The 14681-nt window shown below is 52.8% G+C and overlaps 1 protein-coding gene across 6 annotated transcripts in view; it reads right to left on the bottom strand.

Moving 5' to 3' along the window:
* Positions 1 to 665: 665 nt before the first annotated feature.
* The window catches only part of LOC111152612 (A-kinase anchoring protein 13), a 320098-nt gene continuing 306082 nt past the window's right edge, over positions 666 to 14681 (bottom strand). For 5 of the 6 annotated variants that reach the window (XM_022511140.1, XM_022511139.1, XM_022511142.1 and 2 more), the window contains 7 exons: positions 12257 to 12418; positions 11615 to 11685; positions 11160 to 11204; positions 8328 to 8378; positions 7204 to 7653; positions 6066 to 6390; positions 666 to 5258 (listed from right to left, as the gene is read on the bottom strand). In XM_022511140.1, the coding sequence (XP_022366848.1) occupies positions 5209 to 5258; positions 6066 to 6390; positions 7204 to 7653; positions 8328 to 8378; positions 11160 to 11204; positions 11615 to 11685; positions 12257 to 12418 (1154 nt within the window). In that variant the 3' untranslated portion in view covers positions 666 to 5208. The remainder of the gene's footprint in view (positions 5259 to 6065; positions 6391 to 7203; positions 7654 to 8327; positions 8379 to 11159; positions 11205 to 11614; positions 11686 to 12256; positions 12419 to 14681) is intronic. The other variant, XM_022511141.1, reaches the window with a different exon arrangement.

Below are 14681 nucleotides of genomic sequence, written 5' to 3'. Positions count from 1 at the left end.
GTCTTCCCTGTGCAGGCTCCCCGGTGCCATGGTCTCTCTCCCCTCCTCTGGGCCATGTTCCCTCCCTCCCGTGGAGGGCTGTCATCTGTTTTGCTCCCCACAGTGTCTCTCCCTTTCCTCCCCTCTTGGATATGGCCTCATTTCCACATTTAGTTGTGGAACCAGTCTTTGGTCTGTTTGCACTGATGTGACTGTTACGAAGTTGTGTCTGTGGAATGGGGTGAGCTTAGGGTCCTCCTACTCTGCCAGTGCCCCCAAAGTCCCCTTCCTGGGGGGGGTCATATGGGGCGGAGAAAGATGTCAAAGAAGGCAAACTCATATTAATTCTACTCTGTCAAAAGAATTAATATAGAATAATCTATAGCAAAGGATGATTTTACTGCTCTGATTAGACTGGAAATAGTTTTGATTCCAGGCACAGATCATGACTTCAGGGCTGGCCAGCCCCATGCCATCCCCCCGGCCCCAGGAAAATGTCTCCGAGGAGCTGCTGAGTGTTTACAGACTCTTCCTGACTCCTGTTCCCAGAGGGACATTAGAAACAGAAATTCTCGTTGGGGAGGGGGCTCTTACTGGAGTGGGGGATGCCCCTTTATCGGGAGCCCAGACTATTCTGAGACGCTCTCCAGGCAACCCACGGGGATAGAACACGACATGGCAACAACTGAAACTTAAAGGACATTTATTTTTTGAAAGGGTGGAGGGGACTTTACAGGTAGAGTCTGAAGCCAATAACTAGAAAGGAAGATAAATAAAATACAAAGCCAGTATGTTGTGGCAAAATCCCAGAAAACACACTGAAAAATTTTTTTTACAGTTTAAAACTGCTTTACTTTATACATAATTACAAATTAATATACAGCATCTGGGTTTTAACCCCTTTTTATTTAAAAGAATCTAGCACAGAAATGTTTGTCTAGCAGTTGAAAACCACAAAAGCAGAGGTATAAGGTGTACGGGAATTGCCCTCCTGCAGGTCCGGGCGTCTCCCACGCCCGCAGCGGGTAAGGAACACGGGAAACCACAGGCTGAACCATGACTACGGGCAAGCTGACCGGACGGGCCTGTCGGGTGGCTGCGAAAGGCAGGAGAGCTCAAGCTGGGTGAGTATCGGGGGTGAAGAGGCAGGGTTGGGGGGGCAGCACCCTCTGCTTCGCGGCAGAGAGGGGCCCCTGGCACAGGCCAGGCGTGCAGAGCAGGGTGGCGTGTTCTGGGGCCGGAGGCCGTTAGCCGGCTGGGTTTGCCCGGCTTTCAACCTTAGCGAGATGGAGAATTAATTCAAGGCCTGTCAATCTTTTGACAAATTAAATTAGATGAGTACAAGGAAAGAAGGCTTTGTTTTTCCCTTCCTTTTTTTTTGTTTTCATTTTTTTGATTTTACTTTTATGGCAGCATTAAAATACTTTCCACTTTAAAACCTGGCCAGCAGGCAGTAGATCCCAAAGCTCTGGTTAACTAGGAATGTTTGGCGATGCTGGAAGAAAAAAGACGCAAACCACAACAAACTCCTTGCCCTCCTCTCATCTCTGTGTGTCAGTGAGCGCGAGAGCGCGGGGCTGGGATGCGGGCCCAGCACCACCGGCATGTGTGTGTCCAGCCGGAAGGCGGGCGCGCGAGGCACGCATGTCACTCAACCACTGCCATCTAACCTACAGGGCTGGTTCCGGGCTCCCACAGGCCAAGGACGCCGATCCCCTCTGGGGGCCCGTCCAAGCCACGTGTGTATGGCCAGAGGCCCATCACCAGAACAGTGTCTCCAACACCCTCCCAGGGCTCGGCTGGCCTGGGCACAACCCGTCACCCATCAACACTGGAGTTGACTCAGCCCCCTCTGCAAGCCCTCCTTGGGGCAAACGCCCAAATCCTCGGGGAGAGAGAACTGGCTATGGAGAGGCCTTAGAGACCAAGCAATGAAATATTAAGTACTTCTGTGAACACCCAACTTCTGGATCAAGTCCTGGCCTCTAAGGTATGGTTCTGCCCCTTGCTTAAGGCAGAGTCCACCTTATTAAACCCCTGCACCACCATACCTGCCCCCCTTCCCAGGAAAGGTACAACAAACCCCAAGGGTCTTGAAAATTTGTGCTTCCTGCTAGCTCATAGGGGCTCAGGAAGAGAATGAGAACATTCTCTTCTCAAAGAGACGACGTCAGTGGTGCTACCCTGAGACGTAAGAGGGAGAAAGGTAAGATTCGTACCTTTTCAAAAAAAAAAAAAAAAAAAAAAAAAAAATCTTGATAAGGATTTCTTCCCCACAGATCGCTCTCATGGGGGTAAAGAATGGAATGTTGGCAAAGGCTGAATCATGGCAATTTGCATGTTTTTAACCCTCTCTGTTTTCAAAGAAGAAGAGTTCACATAGCTGATTGTCCCAAAAAAGAAGCCAACAGATGAGAGCATTTAAAGTGCATGTCACCCAACTGGGATGACAACTTCTGAGATGATAGAATTTTTGAGACAGAACTGAGCCTCCCTCCAGGAACTGAGCCTCCCTCCAGGAACTTCACTAGACTCTGGAAATCTGGGGGCTCTGGCTGGTGTCAGGCATTTGCTTTCTGGAGCTTCCTGGACGACACAAGAGGGAACGGCCTTCGAGTCCCCTGGGCAGACGACCCCTTCTCACAAGAAAAGAGCCCAGATGAGGCCTCAGCCTCCGGAACCAGAGTGGTTCTCAAGGTGACAAGCACAAGCAGCAACAATCCCGGCAGCTCTCCAAGCCCGGCAAAGGAGGTCCCGGAGTGCAGTTTCCGGAGGGGATGAGAAAGACCTGTCACAGCGCGGCTCCCAGGAAGCCGTTGTCTCTCTGCGCTGTGAACTCGGCTTTCCATGAAGGTGGGGCGGACGCGGGAGGCTCCCCTCCAAATCCGGTTCTGCACGTGTCTACCCAGAACCTGAGCGAGCTCAGTGACTCGCGGGTGGGCGCAGGCAAAGCCACCACCATCACCACCACCCGCAAAGCAGCCCAAACATCAGCTCAAACGTAGTTGAGTAAAAGACACTTTCAAGCTGGGCAGCAGGGGCCAGAAACTCGGGGTCCACAGCGCGTCAGTGGCGAGCAGACGTGAGGGCCCATCTTGCCAGCACCGAGTGCAAGCTCAGGGAACACAGGGGCCTGGCCTACGGTGACACCGAGCAGGAAGGATGCAGCCTTCCCTCCCAGGTGCCATTCCCTCCAGCGGCCCACGGCGAGCGGGACGGTGAGCCCCAGAGGGGGACAGACCCTGCGCTCCATGTGCTTCGAGGAGAACCGTGGCAGGCGTGGCTGTGGCTCGGAGCAGTGTGGACCAAGGCCAGGAAGTAACCTATCTTTTCACTGTTCGGGGCCGGAGGGGGGGTGGTACACCGTGGTTCAAAAGATGATTAGCTTAGCTGGTTTTGTTCTTACAGTCTGCTTCTGCAGGCTAAGAAATTTCTGAGACACAAACAGGTGAATGTAACTCACAGGTGACAAGTTTCTTGACTCAGGCAAGGGAGAAGACATCCCTTGATCCAAGGAGGAGGTGGGGGGTGAGAGAAGGGAAGGAAATGGATTCCCCTTCCCCAACCTTTAACTTTCCTTTGGGCCCTCAAGGCACTTTGACAGACACGGAGGAGCGAGCAGCGCTGTTCACGTTCTGCACGGACCAGACAGCGGAAGCCGTTGGGCTGGGGTGCTCACCCTTACCACACACACACACACACACACACACACACACACACACACACAATAAATAAGTCTAAGCTAACAATTTTAAAGCAGACCTCTTTCAAATAAACTGAAAGATAAATATCTCCATCGGCAAGGCCAGCTTGCAACTCATCAACAAGCACCAAGTTGCAGATTTTGTTTTCTTAAAAGGTATGTTCAAAGACCCATGCTCCCGAGGGGCAAAGAGCAGGAAGGGGAGGGCACACGGAAAGCACAGACGTTTCCAGGGTCTCCCCGTGCGGGGAGTATGGAGTCCAGCAGGGAGAGGGGGGCTCCGAGGACCTCCAAGAACCGTCCTGCTCTAGCACTGCGGCGAGCCTCCAGCAATCAGGGACCCCGCCAGCGCGGGAGACAGAAGGGAAGCCAGGCCGCGTCTGGGGCACACCTTCGAGGGGGCGGAATACAGTAACCAACAGACCTTTAGATTGGAGAAACGTTTCAAGAAATCAAATCCCGGCCTGGCCTCCCGCTACAGAACGAGCACGCTTCCCAGCCGCACCGGGGCCGGCTACCTCTCGGGCCGAACTGGTCTAAAAATGATGACGATGACAGAGGGGCCGAACGCCTTCCCCTGAACCAACGGGGCCACTGTCTTAGTGCAGGGGTGGGGACAACCTTGCTGCCGCTGCCCTCGGCATGGTGTCAAGGAGGCTGTGGGTCAGTGACAACCAAAAAGTGTCACCATGCAGGAGTAAGGACGTGGAGACTTCTCTACTTCGTCTGTGCCCAGAGTATGTGGGCAAACATCCTGGAAAGCCAGACTATAATTTCTTTGGATTTCATGTTAAAATTATAGATTTTTTTTTTTTAAATGACAAACACTAAAATGAAGGTGGTACAGATCATATATATATGTACACACACATACACATATATATATATCTGCCTATATATATATATATATATATATATGCTTTTTAAACACATCACACCTTCTCTTACTGGTTTTCACAAACGTTTGCCATCCCTTCTAAAATGAAACATGCAGAAAGGGAGGAGGTGTGCACGGGGCAGGGTGATAGGACCACCTTGGAGGACTAGGAGGGTGTATGAGGCGAGGGCCCGCGTGCTCCTGGAGCAGAGCCGGGTGGCCCCTCCTGTGCCAAGCGGACCAGGCCTCCGCGACAGATGGCGCCTAATTCTGGCACACCCCACGTGTATATGCAGAAGGGTAACTCTATGTACACGGACCAAGTCCAAACTATCTGCCGTTTGGCTGTTGCTTGTGTCCCTCAAGTAAAAGGTAGAATTTCAGACCTTATTTCCACATTTCTTTCAGCCTCTAGAGATTCCTGACGTGTCTGAAGCCATCGCCTGGACTTCTGGGCCGCTTTTTCGGTGTGAGCCGCTGAGCCCGGGTCTGCTGCCCCACCCTGACCTTCCAGATCATTGTCCCTCTGGTCCAGGACGTGGGGCAGCTCTGTGTCCAAGGTAAGAGACCACACCCAGGAACAGGAGGAGAGGTGGGGCTGGTGACCACGGGCCAGAACAGGAGGCAGTGGCCACGGCAGAGGGCAGGGTCAGCAGAAGATCTCTTCACCCTCTGTGGGCACTTCTGACATAGGGCCATCTGGGAAAGGGGAAACCAAGGAGAAAACTTCAGAAAAAAACTGCTCTCTTCATTGAGCTCCCTCCCCTTCCCCCTCAGCCCAAGTCTTGCAGATGCAGCACATGCTGGCCTGGCGGGCAGCCACCCCTCCCGCCCACCGGGGCTCCCTGACTGGGTTAGTAGCTCGAGGTCCTCTGACCCCCTTCGTTGGTCCACTGGGCCCTTCGACTTGACAAAGCAGTGGACTTCCCATTCACCAACGAACAGGCCCCGAGACAGAAACTTCTCTTTGATCCCCCGGAGACGGGAGGGAGCAATCCTGACGAGAAGCAACTGAGGGAGGACTTGGGGAAAGGGCTGCACACGCTGGGAGCCTGGGTGACTGGGATTTGATCACGAGCTGGGTGCGGGCAGCCACGTCCGCGGTTCTCGGTGTCACCTGCGTCACACAGCCACCCGCAGGGCTAACCGGACCTGGGGCAGTGCTCACCAAGTGCTAGTTCTACTCATGACCGGACTAGACCTACAGAAAAGCGGGGAGGACTTCGGTCTTCACTGCGGTGAGTTTCAGCCCCCAGGCTGGGTAACAGATGCCCCCACACCGAGACCTGCGCTCTCCCCCCGGCACCCATGTGCACAGAGGGGGTCCGAGATGCCCGCTGAGCCCGCGTTCTTGCCGGGAGCCCCGGCCGCCCTCCAGGCAGAGCAAGTGGGCTCGGGGACGGCAGTGCAGCTGACACAGCCGAATGGCCTGCTCCGTCAACCCTGCCCCCCCTTCAGGACCCAGGAGCAACGTGGCGGTGGGGAGACCTGACGCGTGTCACTCACCACCGGGCTGAGAGCGGCTGCCTTTGTTCTTCTTTTTCTTCTCCTTTGGCTTAGCTAACCCAAACAGGCGGGTGGAGGCGGACGTGGGCACCGGGGTCTGGCTCTGACCCTCTGGGGCTCTGTTTGGCTGGCTGGTGGAACTCAGTACGTAAAAAGGCCCCTTATCTTTGTGTGTCCGAGAGATGCTGTTTCTTTTTGGGGACACCGAGAGTTCTGAGTCCAGGGATCCCGATTTGGCTATGGAAGGTACAGGCGGCAAGGGTGACTCCTCCGGATTCGGAAGGAAGGACGGGATCCGCAGCAGCTTGCTGTGCTGACGTGAAACCTGCGCGTGGTCAAAACAAGAGCTTCTAAGCCAGCGCGGTGGCAGCCCTAGGGTCCGCTCACTCCACCCTGGCTGAGGTCAACTGTGGGGGTGGCAGTCAGCCTGGGGTGTACCCACTTCCTTGGATGCCACGGGCCCATGCCACAGAAAGATCCAGGACTTCTGCCTAGCGCCCACGTGGAACCGGGGACAGTGCTGCAGACATCACCTCTGACCTACTACTGCGGTTGTTCAGGTACCACATGTCCGCACCACGAAGGATTCATAGCGCCTTGGAGGAGGCAGTGCAGAAAGGAACCCCCATTCCCTGGAGAAAAGAGCTGCTTGGGTGAAGACTGACTTCCCTGCAGAATTACTACAGGGCTGAGGGCGTGGGGGAGCCTGTCCCGTTAGAGGCGGGTGGGGAGCCGGACGTGAAACCCACCTTGGGTGCCGTCCCCTGCACGGCCCTGCGCGGTGACAGGGATGCGGTGGACTCCACCCGCCGGCGGCTCCCTGCAGACCCTGCACACTGCCGGGGGCGAGGACCCTGAGCCGCGCCCCTGGGACACGCTGCCTGAACTTCCTCTCTGGGGGGCAGGTCGGCCCCCCACCCCCACGGCAGCACCGGACGAGCGTCCGCCCTCCGCCAGGTCGACCATGGGTGCACGGATGCCCACGGACGCCCCCGCCTGAAGCTCATCCCCGAGGGGCTTCCCGCGGGAGCAGCCGCTGAGTGAGGCGCACAGCCGGGCCTGCGTGCTCCACCCACCTCCTCCTGGGGTTCCGCGCCCGGGACACCCCCCCCCCCCCGCCCCCCGCGGGCGCCCGCACCTGCTGGGCGTCGTGCTCCGCCTGCCTCTGGCTGAGCCGCTCGGCGTCGCGCCTCAGCTGCTCCTGCTCCCGCTCCAGCTGCCTCTGCGCGGCGCGCAGCCTCTCCAGGTCGCACTGGTAGGCGCCCTTGCGGAGCTGCAGCTCTTCGCGCTCGCGCTCCAGGTCCTGCTGGCCGCGCCGCACGTCCTGCTCGCGCTGCGCCAGCCGCGCCTCGCGCTCCTGCAGCGCCCGCTCGCGCGCCTCCCACTCTCGCTCGCGCCGCCGCTTCTCCTCCAGGTGCTGCGCCTGCTGCTTCTGCAGGTTGGCCAGGTCCTGGCGCTGCTTCTCCAGGCTGCGCTGCTTCTCCTGCTCCACCAGGGAGCTGGGGCGCGACGAGCTCCGGGTAAGCGCGCGCTCGGCCAGCAGCAGCTTCTGGTCCTCGATGTAGCTGTCCTGCTGCAGCACCACGCCCTGCGGGGGACACGCAGTGGAGGGAGCTGCGACAGGTCCGGCCCCCGCCCCTCCGCGTGCAGGTGTGTCCGGTCCAGGGCTCCGCTCCAACCATGGAGTCAGGAGCACCCCCCGCCCCCCCAACTGAGCCCAAAGTAATATCAACTGTGTGGGGGACCCAGGGCCTCGTTACACTTGGTCACATGCTGCTGACCCTGCCCGGGGTGGGGGCTGTGTGCGCTCTGGAGGTGGGAGGAAGTAGGAATTGGATCAGGTACAGCTCGGAGAAAGGAAGTGGGCACAATTTGAGGATAATTCCCAGAAAGTGCTAAGTAGCAGTTACTTTGGGGAGGACTTCCCTCACCACAAACTACACAGAGATGGAAACTCACAATCACGCTAAAGAAAGCACCCAACCACGCAGCACTTCAGGTTTTGCCACAAGGCTACAGCACCTATTCATGTAATCTCCCAGGTCAGTTCACCCATCATTCATCAGTTCTATCTTCCGAGGCCAAAGACACTGGAAGCACTGCACGTTGTACCCTTTCTCATCATTACAGCCCGTCGTGCCTCAACCGAGGGCCCCATTTACCCACGAGCTGCCCGCAGACCTCAAAGGTCCCGGCCAACACTACCCTTCCAGCTTCTCTGCACACGAGGGAGGGAGGGAAGGAGGAGAGAGAGGCCCGTACCTGCAGCGCGCTGAGGAGCTCGTGGAGGTGAACGACACTCTGGACCACCTGCTGCGAAAGGAAGCAACGGAAACAGCCCTCAGGACGGAGTCTCCGAGCCCACCACCCCGCGGCGCGGCATGAGCCAACCCCCAACCCACGGCAAGGGGCCGCGTCTGAACGGAGTATTTCCGGACTGAGAGCACCAGAGAGAGTAAGCAGGTACGGATGGCCCAGAGACCCAAAACAAGGTCAAGCAAACGGGACAACGGTGCAGGGGGGCCATCAGCATGCAGCCAGGACGTGATAAGGCTCCAGCTCTCTAAGATGACTGGCACAAAAACGACATGTAATGGGACAGAAAGCCCAGAGCAAATCACAAGAATTCAGCATCTAAGGAGTGTTCCTAAATCGATGGGGAAGGAAAGAATATTCGACAAATTGCTCTGAGAAAATGGGCTGACTCTTTGGGAAAAATTAAGTTGGGATCCTGGCTCACACAAAACCTATTCAAACAGATTAAAATGTTAAGTGTAAAAAAAAGAACCGTTAAGAGAGTTGTAAGAAAACATGAGACTGTCTCTTCTGATCGTGAAACAGAGAAGGCTTCTCGAAGCAAGGCAAGCAACCACAGTGCGCCTTCAAGGCCCCTGTGTGAAATGTAAAATTAAAATATAAAATGCAGACACACTTTGAACAGAAAGCCAAAAGAAAAACCCCTTCACTTAAAAATAGGCTCCCGTAGTCCAATGAGAAACGAGTGCCCTAGGAAGAAAAAAGGCAACACAAACCAGCAACTGGCAAAGGAAGAAATACAAGTGGCCAATTCTATGACCTATGAAAAACGATCTACCTTTCTTCGAAAGCAAAGAGATGGAAAGTAAGCTACCACATGCACTTACGAAACCAACAAAACAGCAGTTAAAAATGGATCGTTCCCAATGCCAGGAAAAGCAAGAACGGTCCTGTGCAGAGGGAAGGGGCACGCGCCACACACACGCCTTTCTCGAGCAGCGCCACACCGAGCTGTTCTTGGTGCATCAAATCCCCCGCGAAACTGCAGGGGAAGTAAAACCACGGCAGCCACAGAGCACCACGCAGCCCTTACAGCGCAGGCTTGTGCACACGGGCGCTGGGGAGGTGCTTCTAACGTGTTAGGAGAAAAAAAGGACACAAAGCTGCAGGGGGTACAGGTGTGAATGATACGTTAAAGCTATTTCTGTACTATTCACACTCACACAGACTTAGACACATAAATAGACACATAAATATACGTTGTGTAGAAGAAAAGGATGGAAATATAAACACCCAACATTTAACAATACCTATTTCTTGGGGGTGGACTTATTTTACTCATTTTTTTTGTTGTTTCTGAACATGTTCCTTTTATGATACAGCTGACCCCTGCACAATGCTGGGCTTGCGGCGCCGAATCCCTTGCACGGAAGAAAACCCGCTTATAATTTCTGACTCTCCAAAAACTTTACAAATAGCATACACTGTTGCCCCGAAGTCTTACCCATAACACAGTCGATTAACACATACCTTTATATGGTACGTGTTCTATAGGCTGTATTCTTATAAAAGTAGGCTAGAGAATGTTACTAATGTTACTAAAAACGACCACAAGGAAAACATTTATAGCACTGCACTCTATTTATTAAAAAAACTTGCATATTAGAAGTGGACCCGCGGAGTTCAAACCCATGTTATTCAAGGATCAACTGTACTTAGAACGAAACACCAAAAACTTAATTATTAAGCTTAGCTCTTCTGAGAACACACTTTTTACCCTCTTTTCAGTTTCTTCTTAATAAAAGAGGTCACCAAAGACCAGCGGGCTGTGGCTGGGCATCCACAGTGTTACCCGCACTGGAACGCCTGAAAAGCCGTGGTCCGGTACTTTCTTACCCGACCCTTGTCATGAAATATGGGGGGGGGGAAAGTCACCGAACAGAAAAATACGGGTGAAATTTCATTCGAGCAGCAGACAGAGCAATGGTCTGTGTGAGAGTAAGTGGATTTGGTTTAAGGCAAATACACTGAGGAGGCCAGTGTTTACACTGCCACGCCAACCAACGGAAAATACCTCCTGTGTCTTAGGGGGGACAAGGGGAAAAGGAAAAAGTTCCCTTTAATTTAAAATTTTAAAACAATCTCCTCAGGGCCTTATGATACTATGTTAGAAGCAAGAAGAAACAAGAGCATCCTGACAGGGACGCCCCACAAACCCAGTGTCACGTATTAAGTACACACACTCCGAGCACGCCCTGAGTCACGCCAGTCTCGAGAGGGTGGCGGCGTGGGAATGGGATTTGCTGGTGGAGCAAGGAGCGGGGACCCGAGTGGGAACGCGAGCGGGAGAGGCTCAGTACCCCGACAGGGTCAGCAGACCTGAACCAAGGAAGGGGAGGGAGACGCCCCCAGAGACAGCTCTCCAACAAGAGGGACACCATGGCTGTCTTCAAAGTGACACATAGTGAGCGAAAAGCAGAGCTCAGAGAAGAAAACACGGCTTGAGTCCTGGCAGGATAGCATATGACCACGCAGAGTGACCCACAAGTTGAGGTGCCATGGTCGCCATGGCAGCGCGTGTTCCCAGAAAGCAAGAGGCCTGCTTCTCGAGGACGGAGAAGCCGAGGCTATGTTAGTAGGCCACGGTCTGGCGCGCTTCCAGGATGATGCCCGGGGCTCAGGCAAACAGCAAGGTAAGGAAAGTGGCGACCCCACCACTAAGTGTACAAATGGAAGCCAGGAGTCAGCTTGTTCCTAACAGCAAAACACAGACGAGCATTCCCAGCCTAGCAATTATGACAAAATCCTATTCTTAGACATAGCTCGTAATGCCCTTACCTCACTGTTTCTTTTAAGCATAAATACCAGGTTAGCATTTCCACCCTATAAAACAAAAACATGCATTAAAAAAAAAAGATCCTGAGGCAAAAATAATGTTCAATAGGTGTCTCGATTATGCTTGGGCTTCCCATTTTTGTTCTTTTCCATCGCAGCTTCCCGCTACAGGGTAACAAAGGTTTGAGGCCGGACTTAGCTGAAGCCCCTAGAGAGGTCAGGCCGGTGTGGGCCGCTGACCTGGAGCTCCTGCCGCTTGGGCCGCGGGCAGTGAGGAGTGTAGCACGAGGCTCTGAGCCCGAGGGGCCTAACGGCCAGGAACACGGGACTCTAATTGTAGGGTTTGTTTCAAAATGTGCTTTCCTCCTGAAGTAGGAAATGACAGCAAGTCAGATCCAAAACAAGATCCAAGGGGACTAACTGCAAAGATTATGGATGTAGAGGTTTTAGAAAAATACCTTTTTCAGACCGCTGTCCGACTCGGTTCTCCTCAGATCCTGGCCGTCCTCTCCCTCTTCCTTCTCACCTCCTGAAATAAGCAAAAAAAAAAATTTTTTTTTTAAAGTTGTGAAACAGATTAGCCAAGAAAAAAATACAATATCTGCAGCTTAGGGATATGGTACTCCCACATCTTATATTAATGCCAAAAAGGGGGAAGCCACCTGGGGGCAGCTAAGTGATGATTAAGAATTTTATGGCCACAGAAGAATCAGAAGCAGAAAGGAAAAATGAGTATCATTACTCCTTTGGTCACAACTTAGCTGAGGTCCCAGGAAATTGTTTTTCATTTACTAAAAATAAATGTGACACGGAGAGAGGTTCTTGAGTGTTTTAGCAGAGAGCTACTCAATGAGCTTTCGCTAAAACTTCTACTGACTGGAACAGGGGAGAGGCAGCTACCGGAACAGGATTTCATTTTGGGTTGTATGAGATAGTCGGGGATCACTTACAGGAGTATGGTTCCAAACCACTTACTGTTTTTGCTTTTTGTTTTTTAAAGTAAGCCCTAGGGCCCAACGTGGGCCTTGAACTCTCGACCTTGAGATCACGAGTCACATGCTCTATGGAGGAAGCCAGCCAGGGGCCCATAAATCATTTACCTTTTGAAGCGTTCATCTGATGGCTGTCAAATCCTCCAAAGGTCTCTGCTCTCCGGGGCAAGGAGACAGGACCCACCATGCCTTCCTGCTCAACAGGGCTACTGACCGCCGGCCCCAGCGTGCCTCCCAGGCTTCCACTCACCAAACCTTGAAGGATCTCCACTGGAAAAAAGGAAACATGCTCAAGTCACATTTCATCTTCCACTTAGAAAATCTCATGGTATTACACAAGATATACAGGAAGCATGAATAGACAATTCCAGAGTGACTAGGGACTTCCTTTGCTCAGAGAAGGTCTCAGCTCAGGATATGTGTTGTAGCTGGATACTACTGGGAATTCACAGACGAAGCCTTCGGCCTTATTTACACAGGGTCTAGGAAACTCGAAAGGGCATGAGGAAGACAAAGGAATTTACTGGAAGGGGCATGGCCTTCTAGAGTCATACCCAAAGTGGCCAAAAAGAATTCCCTAGGAAATAAGATGGGCCAATCTGAGAGCAGCCCTAAAGCTGGCAGGGTTCTTCCCCCTGGTACAGTGAGTTCAAGGGACCAGAGAAGTCAAGGGCCGGAATTCTCAGATCTGACCAGCGAGGCCGCTTTTCTAGAGCTGGGTCCCCCAGAAAGAAAAAAGCGCTAAAAGTGGAATAAAGCTTGAGCTGGAGAGAAGCCAGAGAGGAGGTCCAGATGGAATGAAGGAGGGAAACAGAGGCAGGGAATCAAGTAGACGAAGCCACTGTATTTAAAAAAAAAAAACACACTCCCCGGAAACAACCAAGAGTCCTGTGAAGTGAGAAAAGGTATCTACACCTAAAAACTTAGGGAGCTTATTTCACGTAAAAAAGAGCAACTGGGGGGAGGGTAGGGCACCTGGGTGGCTCAGTGGGTTAAGCCTCTGCCTTCGGCTCTGGTCATGATCCCAGGGTTCTGAGATCGAGCCCCGCATCAGGCTCTCTGCTCAGCGGGGAGCCTGCTTCACCCCTCTCTGCCGGCCTCTCTGCCTACTTGTGATCTTTGTCAAATAAATAAAGAAAATCTTAAAAAAAAAAACAAAAAAAACAAAAAAAACGAGCAACTGGGAAACATCCAAGTCAAATCCCACACAACGCTAAAGAGAAAGCAAGCGAGGGAAAGAACAAGGGGCATGACTCCCCGCGTGGGCTAAGAGCATCTCAGGGACACGTGTCCATGAAGTGGACGGGCTACTTACTGCAAGGAGCGGACACAGCCATGGAGGAACCCAGGGCAGAATCGGGAAACACAGACACCAAGAAGTGGAAACAAAGAGAAATGGTCATTTCAGAGAGGAAAACTAGATCACAAGAGCAAAACCAACCCAACAGAAAATGACTTACCAGAAGGTGGAAGGAAGAATACTTGAGCATGAAAAAGATGAAGGGATACAAAGTGTGAAGAGAGCGACACGTGCGGAGAACAGAGGGGGTCTGGCATGTGGACAGCGGGAGTTCTTGAAGAAGAGAATCAAAACAAGGGCAGAGCAAAAACACTAAAAGCTGTAATTTAAGAATACTTTTCTGAAATTGGAAAACCGTGAGCCTGAGAACATCGACCCACAACAGCCCCAACAGAAGGTGTATGCCGGTCAAAGGTCAAAATACCTGAATTCGAGAAAGTAGCTCTCGGGGCGCCTAGGCAGAAAGCACGGGACTTACAAGGGGAGAACCGAGATTACGATCGCACGTGGACAGCTGCTTTATGCCGGGAGGAAAAGCAAGAACGTTATTTAAGAGCAACCAAGACACCCGAGGGAAGAAAATGCGAACCGAGCATCTCCGATCCTGCAGAGCGGACTTGCGAGCTCTCCACGGTACAAATTACTACCCGCGCAAGGACCCAGGGCGCGGTGTTCTCACGAGCCTTTCCCGGGACAGCTACTGAAGGAGGAGCCTCAGACACCCAAAATGACAAGCGTAATGAAAACTCCAGCAGCAGTGACCAGGCCTACTGCCAGGACTGTGGTCTTAAAAAACAAGAGTTCCTTAGAGAAAGGACCCTAGATCTGGGGCAGAAAACAAGGTGAGTCTAGAACATCTTGATATACCAAAGAGCACTGAAGCTCTCAGAGACTCCTGGGGTCCGGTCAGAAGCACCTGGAAGCCAAACGAAGACGTGCTGGTTGGCAAATCTCGAACATTCCCAGTGTTTAGTACGGATCATCACTGTAGTGATTTGAAAACCATCAACAGGTTTAAATTCGTGAGTCTGTAATCACATCTAAAACGTACGGGTCACCTTCAGAGGGTGACCCCAGATCAGTTCACTATCCTGATAACTGGTAAATAAAGGGGAAAAAAAAACATCAAGGGTATATCGTTTTATCTTCCTTTTCCTGCATGCCACAAAGGAGACAGCTAGCTACCTTGTGCCTCTGGTAAAGGAGCCCGGCCCCGCAAGGACACAGCTTACC

This window comes from Enhydra lutris, unplaced genomic scaffold, assembly GCF_002288905.1.
Source record: "Enhydra lutris kenyoni isolate GAN:26980312 unplaced genomic scaffold, ASM228890v2 scaffoldscaffold29, whole genome shotgun sequence".
NCBI classification, from domain to species: Eukaryota; Metazoa; Chordata; class Mammalia; order Carnivora; family Mustelidae; genus Enhydra; species Enhydra lutris.
The sequence above is the reverse complement of the archived record's forward strand: the minus strand, read 5'-3'. Positions and strand labels throughout refer to the sequence as shown.